The sequence below is a fragment of the Electrophorus electricus genome, chromosome 11 (genome assembly GCF_041902795.1).
Source record: "Electrophorus electricus isolate QZ-2024a chromosome 11, ASM4190279v1, whole genome shotgun sequence".
NCBI classification, from domain to species: Eukaryota; Metazoa; Chordata; class Actinopteri; order Gymnotiformes; family Gymnotidae; genus Electrophorus; species Electrophorus electricus.
The window spans coordinates 2,035,001-2,053,276 of NC_137507.1; the positions used below are offsets into that span (position 1 = coordinate 2,035,001).

At 50.1% G+C, this 18,276-nt stretch overlaps 1 protein-coding gene across 2 annotated transcripts in view; it reads right to left on the reverse strand.

The window, feature by feature from the left end:
- The window catches only part of sh2b2 (SH2B adaptor protein 2), an 18,602-nt gene extending 2,027 nt beyond the window's left edge, over positions 1 to 16,575 (reverse strand). The window contains exons 1-9 of one of the 2 annotated variants that reach the window (XM_035528503.2): positions 16,348 to 16,575; positions 6,869 to 7,772; positions 4,889 to 4,990; positions 4,273 to 4,364; positions 3,930 to 4,030; positions 3,461 to 3,622; positions 2,321 to 2,526; positions 1,121 to 1,292; positions 1 to 220 (exon numbers count right to left, since the gene is read on the reverse strand). The exon at positions 1 to 220 is cut by the window's left edge and continues 2,027 nt beyond it. In XM_035528503.2, the coding sequence (XP_035384396.1) occupies positions 1 to 220; positions 1,121 to 1,292; positions 2,321 to 2,526; positions 3,461 to 3,622; positions 3,930 to 4,030; positions 4,273 to 4,364; positions 4,889 to 4,990; positions 6,869 to 7,741 (1,928 nt within the window). In that variant the 5' untranslated portion in view covers positions 7,742 to 7,772; positions 16,348 to 16,575. The other variant, XM_081723416.1, reaches the window with a different exon arrangement.
- Between the last annotated feature and the right edge of the window lie 1,701 nt (positions 16,576 to 18,276).

Genomic DNA, 18,276 nt, shown 5'->3' on the forward strand with positions numbered 1-18,276 from the left:
AGCCGCTCGGAGCTGTTGCTCCTGCTCTGCAGGCCCCCGGCCACGCCCCCGGCAGAGGAGAGGGGCGGGCCTGTGGGCGAGGAAGAGGAGCTGGAGGGGAGCGCCACATCGGCCGGAGGGGCCGGCGGAGGCGGAGGGACCCCGGGGACGTGGTGGCCCGGCTGGGCTGCTTCAGCCCGGCAGCTGGACTCCTGCAGAGGAGCTGGAGCTAGGAGAACGTCTGCAGAGAGGTGGACACACGGACCTTAGCGGAGACTCAACGAATCACGGCACTACAATCAAGTTGCACAGTGATTTCTGACTCAAAATGACAGAATTAATCAATGTTGTTGTTGTTGTTTTTTTTTAATGGCGGTTGCATAGAGCTGTTCCAGAGTACTGCTGGTGTGTGTATGTGAACACTATTAAACTGACACTGGCTAGTTTTAATACTGCTAACTCATCAGTGCAGTGTGGGGCTTTCACAAATAGCATCAGCACACGCCTCCAAACCCAGGCGTGTGTGTGTGAGTGCGCGCTCGCGAGAACAGAGGTACTCTGTGCTGCCTCTGAGGCCATGAAGGGCGAGGGGGCATGGGGTGGGGGCATGGGGGGGGGGCCGAACAAGAGGGAAACTACCCCTTCATCCCAAAGGAGCACATTCATCTGCTGTGGCCTCCTGGTATGGGGGAGAGAGAGAGACACACACAGTGGGGGGGCAGGGCTGTGTTTCCCAGGTTCATTGGGTTTCCGTTCCTGGCTTGCTCACTCAACAGCACACGACCCCTCTCTCCTCTCCTCTCCTCTCCTCCCCTCCCCTCCCCTCAGGGAGCAGAACACAGCGGAAGGGAACGTGGCCCAGAGCGCAAGGGCTGAGCAGATGGACATACTCTCCCTACAGACCGAACTACAGCGTGAGTAGGTAGCTAAGCTTAGGAATGGATGAACAGATCTGAACGTGAAAGTGCAGAATAGTGTGTGTGAGAGAGAAACTAAAGGAGAGAGCGTGAGTGAATAATAAGTATTTTGTATATCTGGGCTTGTAACTAATATATTAATGTTCGGTTACATCTGAGATGGTCCTCTGTGTGTGTGTGTGTGTGTGTGTGTGTGTGTGTGTGTGTGTTCATGCGTGCAGTACCTGTTGGACTGCGCTGCACCTGAACATATGAGCGCAGCGTGATGTCTGTGGAGCCGCCGGACTCCAGCGGGATGGGGTGGGCGTGGAAATGTCGCAGCATGTCGCACACAGTGCGGAACCAGAGGTGGTGCACGTGGCACTGACCACTATCGTTCACGGACAGGCGCAGGTGCTGCCGGGGACACCAAGGGAAGAACAGCGTTAGCACCGTTTCTCCGTCAGTCACCTGCATGGAGGTGCGGAACCATGGACGGCTCCACCCCCGCTGTGCACCTCATTTCCAGTACATCACAGGGGAAGTCAAACCAGAAAAGAAACAAGATTGCAAAACAACAAGACAAACACGATGGCTGACAATAACTCCAGTTTCTGTGCTACGCAGAGATTCGTTGGAGAATAGAAGGTTTTACTACAAGACTAAACCTGAAGATTCAATTCCTCCTTGCTATGCAACTCTGAACCCAGTTTTGTTGCTGTGTGCTAAGGAGGTTAGAGATTGCACTGGAGAAACTGCTCATTTCGACCTGGTGCTTAGCACCAACGTCATTATAGAATATCCTGGCAAGTCATCACGTGTGGAAGGTGTTTGGTGTGTAAGATCACACTGGCCCTGTACAGCTGTATCTTTGCCGTCAAGTGTCAACGTCATTTATTTATAAGCAAAAACTCAGACCACAAAAGACCTCGGTGAGGCAGCACTGCACATAGATCCACTCCACACACACACACACACACACACACACACACACACACACACACACACACACACACACACACACACGTACAGGTCTTTCCAGCTGATAAAGCAGTTGTACGACTGCTGGCCACAGAAGTCAGATGGGAGCACTCCACCACGACAGGACAGATGGGTTAACATTCAGAACGAGAGTGATGAGTGTTGGAGAGGGAGAGAGGGATAGAGAGCAGGTGAGACAGAGCAGCACTATGATGGAACCATCCGGAATTCCACGACTGATGGATGGACGGAACTGACTGAGCACATGGCAGAAGGCATGAACCCACCCCTTTATCTACAAAACACCGTGTCAGGAACGCTTCAACGCGTCGCAGACTCTTCATCCAGCTGCACCTTCAAACTCACCCAAATGACGTCATTAATGAGGACATCCTGGTTAGAGGTCTGTTTTAAAATGGGTTTGTTTTTGGTGTGCTGTTTCGTTCTGTGAGAGACTGGCTCACCTTGGCTTTGCCCTGAAAGTTAAAGGTGAGCACGTACTCCCCCGGCCGCGTTTCGCTCTGGCGAATCACGAACAAGCCATGGCTCCGAGCGCTGCCTGTCAGCACCAGCTGGGCCGCTCGCACGCGCGACAGGGTCCCGTGGAACCATGGGTAACCCACCAAGCTGCCATCTCCCTCCGCCTCCACCAGGGGTTCACCTGGACCACCTGAACGTGGAACGAGACGTGGAAGATTGTGAGAAGTGTAGTGACTTGAGGAATGACAAGGAATTGACAGCTACGGTGGAACAAGACGGGCACCAGAGCCAATTTTCCTTTCCTTTTATACTTGAACAGAGTGAGTTTGGACATTCTGTTAGAATTGTAACCAACTGCTAAAATGTCTGTGTTTGCATTTGACTTCAGTTCAGATTCAGTGTGTGTGTGTGTGTGTGTGTGTGTGTGTGCGCGTGTGTTTGTATGTGTGTGTGTGTGCGTGCGTGCGTGTGTGTGTGTGTAAGTGTGTGTGTGTGTAAGTGTGTGTGTGTAAGTGTGTGTGTGTGTGTGTGTGTGTGTATGTGTAAGTGTGTGTATGTGTAAGTGTGTGTGTGTGTAAGTGTGTGTGTGTGTGTGTGTATGTGTAAGTGTGTGTATGTGTAAGTGTGTGTGTGTGTAAGTGTGTATGTGTGTGTGTGTGTGTGTAAGTGTGTGTGTGTGTGTGTATGTGTAAGTGTGTGTGTGTGTGTAAGTGTGTGTGTGTGTGTGTAAGTGTGTGTGTAAGTGTGTGTGTGTGTAAGTGTGTGTATGTGTAAGTGTGTGTATGTGTGTGTGTGTAAGTGTGTGTGTGTAAGTGTGTGTGTGTAAGTGTGTGTGTGTGTGTGTGTAAGTGTGTGTGTGTGTGTGTGTGTATGTGTAAGTGTGTGTAAGTGTGTATGTGTAAGTGTGTGTATGTGTGTGTGTGTAAATGTGTGTGTGTGTGTGTGTATGTGTAAGTGTGTGTGTGTGTGTGTGTGTGTGTGTGTATGTGTGTAAGTGTGTGTGTGTGTGTGTGTGTGTGTGTGTATGTGTGTAAGTGTGTGTGTGTGTAAGTGTGTGTGTGTGTGTGTGTGTGTGTGTGTGTAAGTGTGTGTGTGTGTGTGTGTGTGTGTGTGTGTGTGTGTACCTGGTGGTGGGCTAGCACTCTGTGCCTCTGGAGACTGAAGGAAGCGCTCTAAGGGCACGTGAGAGGGGTGCTGTGTGAGCGGTAGTTCCCGGCAGCGGACAGAGGGGGCACTGCAGGGATCTCCAGTGGTGGCACACGACCTGTCAGCTGCTCGGTGTACACCTAAGAGAAAAAACAAAGAAACAAACAAACAAACACAAACAATCACGAGCCGGAGTAACTACCCTGAGCCCAACTCCGGTCCTTGAAGGGTTCAGCAGGTGTGAGGAAACCTCTCCCTCCAGGACTGGAGTTTGCTCCAGAACACTGGTCTACTGATTTCAGCCCTGGCCTCATTTCCACAACAGCTTGCTGAATGTTCAGAAAGATCTGTTGGTTTTGCGTCCACCAGCCAAGTGGGTGGCCTTCATGACCTGCTCCTGGTTCTGATCTGTGGTTCTGAACTGGGTCAGAGAGCCAGACAGCCCACCATCAGACAGGAGCTCACAGCTACAGGATGCCACCAGGGAGAACTCTTTGGATGGCTGGCCATGAAAGCACGATGCTAGCTCGATGTCATCTCCACTGTCCCTGCAACACATAACCGGCACCTCTCCAAGTCAGAGAGCAGCATTGGATGTGTGAAATAAATGCAAACAGAAGCTGCAAATCACGGCCACCTTTACAGCAGGGGGAGACCCAATACCATCATGCGTCCCTGCGAGCCCCTCCCACCACCCGATGCTGGGCCGTCACGATTGACGGACGGTATGTGATCTAGGGGTCTGCATTCATTCTTCCTTCCCTGGTTACACTCGAACGCAGATATTTACCCGGGGTCTATACAGTCCTGGATGTCGGAGACCCAGGAGTTCTTCTGGAGGGAGTCGATGGTCTCCAGGATGTATTCGCTGCCATTGCCCACCTGCGACGGGAAACGGCACAAAGGCAGAGTTGTGCATGGGTGCCTCGCTCGGCCGCACCCCCTTGACATGCTGCGTAGTGCCAGCTTAACCACACAGAGTAAACAATCCCATGCTGGACTCTTCAGGCACAGAGACGTACTGTGCATGAAAGAGTCCCTCCAGAAACGATGTCAGAACTGGACAGTAATGTTACTAGTGAATGTAATGAATGCAATACTGTTAATGTGAAATGCAAAATTAGAGACTTTAAAGGGCATACGAGGTGTCTTATCACGTAGTTAACGCTCAGTTCCATTTTACAGACATCTAACTACTGCAGCCATTTAAAGGAAGAGGGTACAAACACAGTTTATTTCTTACTGGCTTCTCACTACAACCACTGGATATAAACCATGTAAAAAATACACACAACCAGGACACATTCACCCCAAAAAGGAACTAGAAATGGAAGGGAAAGGTTGAGGGCAGTGCATTTAACACACGGTACATAGCGTGTCCATGCGCGTATTTAAGGTTTCTCTACCTTCAGCACAAAGGTGTTGTCTTTGTCAGGCATCTCCAGGGGCATGGTGGTCCTGACCTCCACAATGGCCGATAGGGGCACACTCACCTTGGGCTTGGAGGACTAGAAAGAAGAACAGGGGGAAAATAATTAAGAATAGCCATCAGACTGTCCTACACATTGTGCGTGCTGCCATATGGATTGGGCGAGGCAGTACTTTATTGTGTATAAGGGTGTGTTTAGTGTGTGTGTGTGTGTGTGTGTGTGTGTGTGTGCGCGTGTTTCCTGCAGAACATATGACATCTAGCCCACTGCATTGATTGCAAATATGTCTAATTTTACCCTCTGGGCAGACCTTCTAGATTTGGTCCTCTCTGGTTTCATAAATTATTTACTTACAAGGTTTACAAGGTTTCAGTTATAGGACTGAAAGGATGAACACACACAGAGAAGTGAAGTGGTCATGCTGGAGAGACGAGGCAGGACATGTGCATGGAGAGCTCACATACACTGGCCAGTAAAGGGGACAATGGAACTGAAATCCCAAAAAACCAAGGATTTGAAACCATATGTAAGGATGTGAGCTGAGAAACCGAGGCGGTTAGGCCTAATCATTACTGCTGCACACGTCGAAAGATTCCCGTCCTGGCTACTGAGGACCTCGGTGACTCGGATCATCCGTGTTGGACTACGGTTGGAAGTGAACTGTTGTGTGTGGACAGGCTATAATGAAACTGATAGTGTACTGACTCCAGCCAAACACACAATTTATGAGTCAAACACACACTCCTGCGATTAGTCACATTTATCTAGCTTGAATACAATTGCAATTGACAATTGAACATCGTGCATGCGCTACGCTTCCTAGAGGAGGGTTTGCTAGGGGGTAGTACTGGTATTAAAGACTCCAAGGTTCACAACCTGGAGACATGCCCCGTGTAGCAATGTCCACTCGGCCAGCGAGACGTGCCTCGTGCCTCGATGTCCACTCGGCCAGCGAGACGTGCCTCGTGCCTCGATGTCCACTCGGCCAGCGAGACGTGCCTCGTGCCTCGATGTCCACTCGGCCAGCGAGACGTGCCTCGTGCCTCGATGTCCACTTGGCAAGTGAGACGTGCACTGCTTGGCTGTTGTGCCATTTTTAACTGCTGGTCATTTGGTCAGGAAAAGGAAGTTGTTATCTGTCATTCCCAAGGGAACAGCTTCCTAAGTATCCCAAGATCCATACCTCTCCCAACTCCATATGTGTTGTTAAAACGTTATATCAGGGCTCTAAAACACAAACTTATATTTGGCTTTTTAAAATATGCTAAACTAATTTAGCACCGACTGGCACAGAAGCGACAATATGGTTGGGACCCATTAGCAGGATGTGACCTATAAACAGCTCAGACTAGCACAGTCTGCAACATCTCATATAATTAACGGAAGCTAATCTAACGTTAATGTTAAGACAACAGACTTGAGCTACACAAACCAGGGACATCTGAACATCACCCCAGACACAAGCCAGGCAAGAAGACCAGGGTTCCATTCTCCTCGGGTCAGAACACACAAACACCCACTCACAGACACAAGCCAGGCAAGAAGACCAGGGTTCCACTCTCCTCGGGTCAGAACACACAAACACCCACTCACAGACACAAGCCAGGCAAGAAGACCAGGGTTCCACTCTCCTCGGCTCAGAACACACAAACACCCACTCACAGACACAAGCCAGGCAAGAAGACCAGGGTTCCACTCTCCTTGGGTCAGAACACTCACAGACACAAGAACACTCACAGAACACTCACACACACGCACACTCTCCCAGCAATGCAGTACTCAAATTACTGCAGAGTTTACAGTCAGGTCATTGCCTGCGTGCACGTACGTATCTTATACATTGTGTAGTAAGCAGAAATGGTGCATTTGCACGTTTCAGTGTGCATGTAGTGACCTGTACGACCTATACGACCTGTATGACCTCTGCACTGAACTGCGGGTGTGTTGGCCTCCTACCTTGGGTGGCACATAGAACTCCAGCAGGAACCGTTCCCCACCCTCCGCGCTCGCCCGGGACTTCCGGAGCAGGAGACGGCACTTCTGCCACTGTGCGGCCCCCACGCAGTTGCTGTCGTCAGCCACCATGTAGCGCAGCGTGCCCTCCCTCTGGACCTCCAGCAGCTCGGTGCGCTGGCCCTGCGAGCCGCGTGCCAACCGCAGCTTCTGGCTCCAGCGCTCGTGCCCGCCGGGCTCGGGCGTGCCGCCCTTCCTGCCTCCTCCGGCGTCGGGCTCCGGGGAGGCTCGGCGGTGCCAGATCTCCCTCACGCCGTCCACCACGCACAGGCTCATGTTGCGCAGGGAGAAGCCCTTCTTGAAGCGGGCCTTGGGCCGCCCCAGGGACACGTCCTCCGAGCTCCGCGACTGGCCCAGCGCCGGCACCTTGTGGGCGGGCGCCCGCCGGCCCCGGGGGACGGTGCTCCCGGAGGCCCCTCCCCCTCCACTGTCCATGCTGTCCAGCGATTCGCTGGAGGCGCATGTGTCCTTGCGGCGCTGGCACAGCTCGTGGCCGTAGGGCAGCGGGCAACCCTGGATGCCCACGAAGGGCACGATGCTGTACTTGGGGCCGGAGGATGCCGCCCCGGGCGAGCCCGAGTCCCGCGCCTGGCTGAGGGTGGCGGAGAAGCAGTCCAGGAAGTGGCTGGTGAAGTGCTGTGAGAAGCTGGCGTCGGCGCCGGGTGAGTCGTAGCAGGGGTTCTCGCTGACGAAGCGTCGGAACTTGTGGGCGAAGTCAGCGGCGGAGGCCCGCGCGTGGAGCTCGCAGAACTCCCTCCAGTCGGGCAGCGGGCAGGAGGACAGCTCCGGGCTGCTGGACGGCCCCTCGTCGTTCATCCCTGGGCCATGCCAACACCCTGGCAGAGCGCTGAACGCCACGCGCAGCACCAGCGGGTCAGACATCCGGGCGCACGCATACAACGGGAACCGTGGGAACGGAGAAAGGGGAGAAAGAGAAGATGAGTTTGTGGGAGGAGGGGTCGCTGAGTTGGGGGTGGGGCTTGAGAGGGAGGAAGAAGACCATTGGTCAGCTTTCACTGTGAGCAAATGAGAACAAATGAGAAAGCAAGAGAGAGAGAGAGAGAGAGAGAGAGAGAGAGAGAGAGAGAATACAAAATAAGAAAATGTATATAAGAGAGGGAAAAAGAAAGCAACGGACTGTGTTCCCAGCGAACGTGTGCCTGGGACCGAGAGGACAGTGGCTTACTGTTACTCGAGGGGCTTGTGTGTGTGCGTGGACTTCTGTATTTGTATATGAATAACAAACTGTGTGTCAGTACCAGGGAGAGATATACAATACATAATAGACAGTTCACAATTTACATCCAGACAAAGAGAGAGAGCCCCAGTGCCTTCCTTATAGAAGGAGGCAGACCTCAAGCATAACCCACAGTGGTTGCGTTAGCCATGCGTGGCGTTCTTCTCCGCACTCGGAGAGGCTCCGTGTTCTGCTGTTCGTGAGCAAATACCAACACAAGCCTGTCTGACGTCTCTGAGTGACAGTCAGAGAGACGAGCGCACTGGGCAGTGGAGGTGTGGAGAAGCTGCCAAGGTTTTCTCTCCTGAGTGAGACTCATTCATTCTCTCTCTCTCTCTCTCTCTCTCTCAGGCTTCACTAGACTCTACCGATGCCAGGCCTCACAGTTACACCTCCTTTGTGGTGGTGTGGTGTCAAGCAAAACAACACATTCCATTACCACCTGCCGGTGTCAGTCTTTTCTCCTCATCACCTCCCTCTCTCCTCTACTCATCATTCTCTCGTTCATGGTGTCTCTCTTTCGTCTGGCTTTGTCTTCATCTTCCGGTGAGGCCGTTCGTCATGTCATCACAGGCGGCGTCTAAACGCAGGACCCGCTCACCTCCCGCAGAGCCAATGACTCCCAAACTCTCCTCATCCAATTTAGGAACACGGCAACTCCAAATCCCTTAAGGACATCGCGTGGGCCGTAGGTCCAAGAGGGTTGTCAAATTCAAACATTCAAATATTCACGGTCACCCTCCGGGGGGAAGGCGGAGTAAACAGCCAAGTGAGAGTCAAAAGCAGGTTAAATACGCAGACTTCCCTTCAGAGACATTCCACACCTTTGTGTTGGTGAGATTTTAAATCACACACGCCATTTTCCAACGCGGTTTCCGTTTGCTACTCCGGAGAGAGAGGGATGGTTCCAGAGCCGCACTGACTCGGGAGCGGCGTTTTCAGAGAAAGCTCGTCTTTTAGTTGCAGAGAAAATAGTGACACAAACCATGAGTCAGCATACAACTATGCTCCATGAATGATGAGAACCAATCAACCTGCCTGAATCATTTCTGCTTTATATAGGCATGAAATGTCGCGCACACGTAGAAAAATCAGGAAAACTGCTCTCCAGTACAAACCCTGGAATCACGGCGAGCACTCCAGGCTAAATCTGTCCTTTTTCCCTGTACCCCCCGAGCAGTCTACGGTCAACATTTGTGATAAGGAGGCGTAAACTGTTGGGTCACAATGATCTTCACATGCAGATGGCTGCTCACCATTGCTTGGATGTAACGGGTGTAGAGCAACTGAAACGCTACCATTTAGTGGTAGTATACCCGATTACTATTGTCAGACTGGGAGAGGCGAAGGACAAAATAGTCACTGAAAATGACTTAAAACCATAATCATGTGGGCTGTTGAGGTACATTTAACATGTTAAAGATCAGTGTTTCTCATGGAGCGACTACGCGGGAACGCAAACCCTACGCTGCACTTGCTAGATCTGCAACTCAAATGTGAAACACACACACACGCATGTTCATTCCCCAATGCCCGTGTCCTGTATTGGCTCTCTCTTACCAGTCTCACATAAAGGTGGCAAGCTGAGATGGGCTTTGAAAACAGATGGAGCTGAGCATGGTGAGTGTGTGCAAGAACACACGTGTGTGTGTGTATATATATATATATATATATATATATATATATATATATATATATATATATATATATATAAACAGAGCTTTAGCACATTCTCCAATAATGGCCTTTAAAACTTAAGAGACCCCCCTACCTATTAATATTAACGAATGTCCATTATTCATTATGGACGTGTGTGTGTGAGTGTGTGAGTGAGAGAGACAGAGAGAGAGGTGCAGAGATCCTGTGGTGTGAAAGCACGTGTGACTCATTATCCTTCTGCCAACCACAGGGAATTCTGGGATATTTTTCCATTGCTAATAGGCAGGCATCAAACATGAGTGAGTGAATGATGGAGCACCCTACCTTCTAACCCTAAACCTCACTCTCAACCACAGCCCTTCCCTGTGTGTGAACACACACACACACACACACACGTGAGCTGTATGATAACCCCTATACAAGAGAGAGCTGAACAATATTAATGACTGCGCTTCTAGTTTAAGACCAAGTTAACTGAGGGAATATAATTCAAACAGGCACAGTGAAGCTGGCTAAACTACCACAGTTAAGCTTTAGCGCGATATAGCTGGGACTTCAAAAACAAGAAATAAACCACCCACCCATCTGAACTTCCCTTCCTGGAAATATCCAATGCAAGAAGCTTGCTACACTAGGATTGGTCAAGATGTAACACAGAAGTAATGTAAACCTCTCATCCACGGACTACAGCTGAATCACCCTACAACTGAAGGACAAGAACACGTTTGCATGCTGGAGAAAAACAAGGCAGCTGCATAATGTCACTGGCACTTTACATGAAAAACAGTGTGGGGAAAGAAAGACAACAACAAACCCCGCCCCCCACCAAAAAAACCCCCACCATCTGGTAAACAACAAAGAGTGACCTCAAAGAGGGTTCAAGCCCAGTCGTGAGGGGCCTGCGTCTTACAGACGTGTGGACGTGCATCCGTGTTTACTCTGCCAACGCAGGGAAGGTTGAGCACAGACCACCGCTGCTACTGCCCAGAGTAGCACCAGATCTTTAAGGAGAAAGTTAAAACGCCAACATGACTAAAAGTGACCGAAAGCACCCGCAAGACTTTTAGGGCGTTTGCACAGTGCTCTCTGACCTCTACAGTGCCATGCAGGCAGTCTCCTTTACATGCTCTCTGAAAATTAACAGGACCAAAAGGTCAGCAGAGTTGGGTGACCATAGGCCAAGGCCAGAACAAGGGCAGTCACATGACTGCCAATCACTGCCGTCTTACACAAGCGTGTAAAGCCGTGCTCGGCGCACCACGTGTGTCACAGGACAGCTATGTTATGTTATGTCAGCACTTCAAAACTGGAGTCTGGCGTGAACATGGGGAAGAAACAGTGGATGGAAACAGTTTCAACACACTAGTGTGAACACATCTTGCTGTCTCACTTACAATTTCACCTTCATTTCGGTACTCAGGCTCGTCAGACGCAGTGGCCCGCCTACTTCTAGAACTCGCCCGAACGAGCAGATGCCAGAAACACAAAGGTCACAGGTTTCACTCACAGGGAACACGAATGGTCATGAATAATCTGTGAGTTGCTCTGGATAAGAGCGTGGACCATGTGCCGAAAGCGAGGACGTTGGTGCACGATTCGAGACACTGAAGGTCTGGCCAATATGGCCAGAATGATGCAAAACAAAGTGTACAATATGGAACCTGTAATAGTGACCTGTTGCACATTATATGGTGAAAAGGAAGACAAACCTTCCAGATACTGGCTCCATGCTACACGGGTCTGCCCGGCCAGGTCTCTGTGTAGACAACAGCAAGAAATGAAACAGTAACAGAATGAACAGAGTGACCTTTATGACCAACACTTTTCCCTACAGTACCAGTTCAGCAGATCTGAGTAAATCTATCGTAAACATAAGAAAGCTCCGATTTTCCAAGTAACAATGAAACTGTGACCTGTCACATGACCTGTCATTAGATTGAGATGTCAGCACCAGTGGTGCGAAGGAAGTTCTGTGCTGTGCAGTCTCACATCCGGCTTCACCAGGCCAGCAGGCCTCTGTACTGAGCATAGAGCAAGTGAGGAAGACCTTCAGGAAGTGAGGAAGAGCCTGCTTTATCATTCAAACGGACTACGTAGGAATTCACCGGATATTCTGATCGGAGTAGTTTACCGTTGTACCAAGTATTCATTATGCATGGAACACACACACACACACACACACACACACACACACACACACACACACACACACACACACACACACACACACACACACACACACACACATCCAATTGAGATGCTGTGGCATGACCTTAAAAAGGCGGTTTATGCTTGAAAACCCTCCAATGTGGCGGAATTACAACAATTCTGCAAAGATGAGTGGGCCAAAATTCCTCCACAGTGCTGTAAAAGACTCATTGCCAGTTATCACAAATGCTTGATTGCAGTTGTTGCTGCTAAGGGTGTCCCAACCAGTTATTAGGTTTAGGGGGCAATCACTTTTTCACCTTCATTTAAAAAGTGCGTTTTGTGTTTACTTGTGTTATCTTTGTTTAATATTTAAAATTGTTTAATGATCTGAAACATTTAAGTGTGACAAACATACAAAAAAAATTTTTTATATATATATATATATATATATATATATATATATATATATATATATATATATATATATATATATATATATACATACATACACACACACACACACACACACACACACACACACACACACACACACACACAGAGTTGATTGAATGTGGTGGCTGAATTAACATAAGAACAATAAAAATTACAAAACTACTGTACTATACAAGTGATGGTTTCATGCGCAGTAACGCACAATAGGACAACGTCGAATCAAAATTCTATTCAAGTCAAATTTTTGTGCTGTATGTGAGCGTTGGTTAATTGTTGTATTAGTGTAATTGGATTCATGATAGTCTGAATGAAACACTGTCATCTCTCTGCATTGGGAACACAAAGGCCTATCAAGTTGGTGCTCAGACATGTTCTGCACGTTCCTGTATTTTCACTGTCAGAAGCTCCTTGGCCAAACCCCACCACAGAACCCTGCACATGCTGCATTGTGCAACAGGCATGTGGTCCCACGCATAGCAGAGTTAAGAAAACAAAACTGGGGGGAAAAAAAGACTGAAGTGAGCTGGAGGAAGTAAATGCCTGAGAAAAGAAACTTCCTCCACTGGTTAATTGTGTGGAGCCAACAGTGCAGGACAGACTGCTCAAGCCCAGAGGTACGAGAACAGGAAGGAGGGAACAGGGATGGAGGTGGGAGAGATTGCTAAAGCAATCTGTGTAGGGGGGTTGCAGAAGAGACAAGAAAGGGAAAGGGGGTTCTAATTAGGATTGCAGAGTGCAGCATCACCACACTCACTGACCAGTATCGAAGGCGCCCACACTACTTCCCAAGTGCTCTGGCTGTGCTGAGACCAACAGTGGACACGGCAATAGGCCTGGATGTTATCATGAGGGAAATACAGCAGCCTGTTTGTCTATAACAAACTCCTACTGCATGCTGGAGTCTTTTCAGAAATGTGTGTGTGTGTGTGTGTGTGACTGCTTTCCTGTGATTACAACCACAGAACCCAATTTCCCATGTCGTTTCAACTCACAGAGAACGGCTCCCAGTTATGATGCCGGTTCAAGCCAGTTTAGAGACAAACAGGTGTTGGACAGATTCACACACACCCACATGATGCAAACAGGTGTGTGTGTGTGTGTGTGTGTGTGTGTGTGTGTGTGGAACCCTACCACCACTGGAAAGGTGTGTGTAGAACCCTACCACCACTGGAAAGGTGTGTGTAGAACCCTACCACCACTGGAAAGGTGTGTGTAGAACCCTACCACCACTGGAAAGGTGTGTGTAGAACCTTACCACCACTGGAAAGGTGTGTGTAGAACCCTACCACCACTGGAAAGGTGTGTGTGTGTGTATAGAACCCTACCACCACTGGAAAGGTGTGTGTGTGTGTGTGTGTGTGTGTGTATAGAACCCTACCACCACTGGAAAAGTGTGTGTGTGTGTGTGTGTGTGTGTGTGTGTATAGAACCCTACCACCACTGGAAAAGTGTGTGTGTGTGTGTGTGTGTGTGTATAGAACCCTACCACCACTGGAAAAGTGTGTGTGTGTGTGTGTGTGTGTGTGTGTGTATAGAACCCTACCACCACTGGAAAAGTGTGTGTGTGTGTGTGTGTGTGTGTATAGAACCCTACCACCACTGGAAAAGTGTGTGTGTGTGTGTGTATAGAACCCTACCACCACTGGAAAAGTGTGTGTGTGTGTGTGTGTATAGAACCCTACCACCACTGGAAAAGTGTGTGTGTGTGTGTGTGTATAGAACCCTACCACCACTGGAAAAGTGTGTGTGTGTGTGTGTATAGAACCCTACCACCACTGGAAAAGTGTGTGTGTGTGTGTGTATAGAACCCTACCACCACTGGAAAAGTGTGTGTGTGTGTGTGTGTGTATAGAACCCTACCACCACTGGAAAAGTGTGTGTGTGTGTGTGTATAGAACCCTACCACCACTGGAAAAGTGTGTGTGTGTGTGTGTATAGAACCCTACCACCACTGGAAAAGTGTGTGTGTGTGTGTGTGTGTATAGAACCCTACCACCACTGGAAAAGTGTGTGTGTGTGTGTGTATAGAACCCTACCACCACTGGAAAAGTGTGTGTGTGTGTGTGTGTATAGAACCCTACCACCACTGGAAAAGTGTGTGTGTGTGTGTGTATAGAACCCTACCACCACTGGAAAAGTGTGTGTGAGAGTGTGTGTGTGTGTGTATAGAACCCTACCACCACTGGAAAGGTGTGTAGAACCCTACCACCACTACAAAGGTGTGTGTGTGTGCACGCCCGCGCGTGTGTGTGTGTATAGAACCCTACCACCACTGGAAAGGTGTGTGTAGAACCCTACCACCATTGGAAAGGTGTGTGTGTGTGTGTGTAGAACCCTACCACCACTACAAAGGTGTGTGTGTGTGCACGCGCGCGTGTGTGTGTGTGTGTGTGTGTGTGTAGAACCCCAACACCACTGGAAAAGTGTGTGTGTGTGTGTGTGTGTGTGTATTTAGAACCCTACCTCCATTGGAAAGGTGTGTGCACCCAGCTAAAGAAAGGAAACTAGTCATGGCATGCAACTACCCAAGGGATGCTGGGTGCACACACACTTTCTAAGATTAGCTCAGGCCTTTTGGGGGGAACACAGCTCTGCCACAACCTGCACACAGCAAAAATCTCTCTCTCTCTCTCTCTCTCTCACACACACACACACACACACACACACACACACACACACACACACAATAAATACTACCAGCAAGAAAGCAAGAACAGAATCTGAGCACATGTTCAAACTGTGATTAATCAAACAGTCAATATAAACCAATCGCGCGCGCACACACACACCCTTTTCTCTGAACCACGAGACAATAGTACAGATCTGTCCAATCAGATTAAAGGATACAGTGTTTCTCTCCAATCCCGTCGCAGATATCAGATCCTACAGCCCCACCCCTCCATGCACCTTCTGTGTCCATCTCGAGATCAATAGAGTCGCCAGTCATGACTAAGGCATCAAAACAAGCGCGCAACTTCTACTGTGGCGTTACTGCATCAAGTCGCAGTCACAGCCTTTGAATCAAGCAGGCACATGCACAACAAACAGCGCGGGGCGCCCGTTTTAGGCACACGCACACGTGCATCCCGAGACTGGCTCATTATGGAAGGGAGCTGCTTGGGTCACATGCGACGTGATCCCGGCCGACGTCATGCTCGCCAGCCTCTACATTCGTTTTAAAAATGACACCGAAGACCGGCTGCTTGTCTGCGAGCACCTAGAGCGACGTGCTCTACACGAGACAGCAGCCCGTTGCCCTCACGGTCGCGTAAGCGCGATGAAGGCCAGTGCACAGGTTTCAAAGCGATTCAGATCATATGATGATAACGCACGCTTAGAACAAACTGCTTTGGTTGTTGTTGTACAGTCTGCATAGCCGGTGGCGCCATACACATTTCCAACAAGTGAGGCTTTGATGCCCTGCTGCTTTCATGAATGAGACCAGTGTGTGAGAAGCGCGAACGAGCCTCTCTGAATGAAACTCGGATGTTTAGATCGTGTACGCTCGTCACGATTTCACGCATAACACCACGGATCGTGGAACTTGCACCGCGCCTTCGACGCCATCACCCCCAGCAAGAACAGGTTTCCCATCCCTAACCCTGACAGGATCAGCAGCCAGGCGCCTTCACAGCGCGCCCCAACGCCCCCAGGTGCGCGCGCCGCACGCACAAGCTGCGAGACGCTGCACGGGCGGAACGCGCTCTGAAGCTGCTTCCCAAGCCGGGGTTGGTCGCGCCAAGCGGGTCACGGAGTCAAAAGCACCGGCGCTGCATGCGCGAGCACGCGCGCGAGCCGCTTCGTTTTTATCGCACGCAGCGACTTCAGAGGAAGCGGCGTTTTCGAGAGACGCCGTCGCGCTCCACGCTTGGTACCGCGAACAATGTCTCCTCCACGACAGGACGAGAGCCGGTGGTCTCACCTCAGGTCCCACTCAGTGCATGACGGTAGCGGAGGGGCGTCTCGACCACTGTCCAGCGTGCACCTCTGTCAGCAAACCATGTTTATTCCAAGGCCATCGGCGGTGTTTGTTAGGAGGATCCCGGGCGACATGAACGCTGGCGGGCGCTTCCTAAGCGATGTGTCGCGTGCGTAGATGCATTCGCGGATTCAGCGACGCTGTGCTCTCTTAAAGGAGACGCGCGCCCGGTAACGTTTAAACTCGGCGACGCGGATCAGGACAGGGCGAGACTCTCCGCGCGCAGGGACACGGCTGCGGTCGGAAGTGTTGTCACGTGCCGCGTGTACTCGGCGTGGGAGAACGCGACGCAGTAATGTACTGCACGAGGATTTTGTGAAGATTTAGGATACGGATAAGAAGCACTGATGATGGGAGCCAGAAACAGCCAGAACAGAGAACCCCTACGGCAGAAACCGCTCTGTTGCCTCTGCGTTATGAGGAAAACCTTTAGCATGTGCATGATTTACAGTCACAGAAACACGACGTGACGCGAGTCCGTGTTCTGTTCTGAAGCGTTTGAATTCGTTGCAGTAGAGAACTGGCCCCAAATTGGAACGGAGTGCAATCTGATTGCTTAGTCAGTTCAGGCAAATCTCCAGGCCAATGTGTCCTGATATCTGAATGGAATGAAGGCACTTCTAGTGCAATAGTATCTGAAACATCCCATCACTGTGCTCGCCCTGGAGGCTGTATGACAGCATCTCTGAAGGTGCGCGTCATAGAAGTTTATTTTTCAACGTCTTATTGCAGTTCAGCGTTTTTGTGCTGAGGCCACATTCAAGGACTAACACACTAGACAATCAAGCAAGTGGGAGTGAGAGAGGAAAAGAAAGCAGAGGGGACTAAGGACAAAACCAGTCCTGCACCCCCTCAAGGACTCCTTCTGTGTGTGCATGCACACACCCACACCAGATCTGTTCTTTCCTCAAACAGGCCTAGTCATAAAAGCCTCTAACAACTAAGACAAACAGCTGTACATTTAGCTTCGTCATTTCAGACATCTCAGTATAGAGACGTAGCATCTTGACGTGTTTTCCACTGTGCTTGCTGCTCTTCAGCCCCCCAGCGTGAGCGCGTCTCCACGCTTCACTTGCCACAGAAAGCATGTTCCCAGAAGGCAGTGCAGCATGGGCGCCACATACCTCTAAAACCATCTGTCAGCACACCGAGCTCGACCTGCAGTGGTCCCTGTCCATCACTGAGGTAAACACTCCCAGTGGCTGAAGAGCATATAACCAGACTCCACCCACTGATCTTTCATTGTCCTTTGAACCTCCATGTTTTTAGGTAACTGTGTTTGTGTTGTGCGTTTTCAGCTGTGTTATAGTCCTTTATTATCAGCAATGTTAAGTAACAACTTATTGGACTAGAGATGGCTTAAGGGCTATGCTGTTTGACCCCGTGACTGGATTGGTTTGCCTACAGTGCACGGACAGACACGTAGCCAGCAGCCAACTGTAGAGAGAGTTATTTATACTGGTTCAACTGCATCTAGAGGGCCAACAGGCAGGGTCATCAAGGCCAGATATGTCAGGCCAAAGGGTGTCACGTTCAGACACAGTCATGCACGCACATGGTTTAACAGGAGAGCCTGTCAGGGGATCGTCGAGGCAGGCAGCGTTTAACCTATCAGCATCTCAGCTCAGAGAACCACACGCAAAGCCAAGCGATCAGCTGCTCAGGCCACCGGTTCTGGGTGAGCCGTCCGAGAGCCTTCAGCTGGAGTGTTTACAGCAAGCAAAGCAGCACATTTCATCCAGATCGCACAGAGCTTCATGTACAACAGTGATTTTCCGGATCAAACCGCACAACTGAGTTCAGGTTTTCTTTGGGAGCAGAGAGAAGGCTCCTGGTGGAAGTCTGCTTGTTTTGTTTGTTTTTTACTTGCCA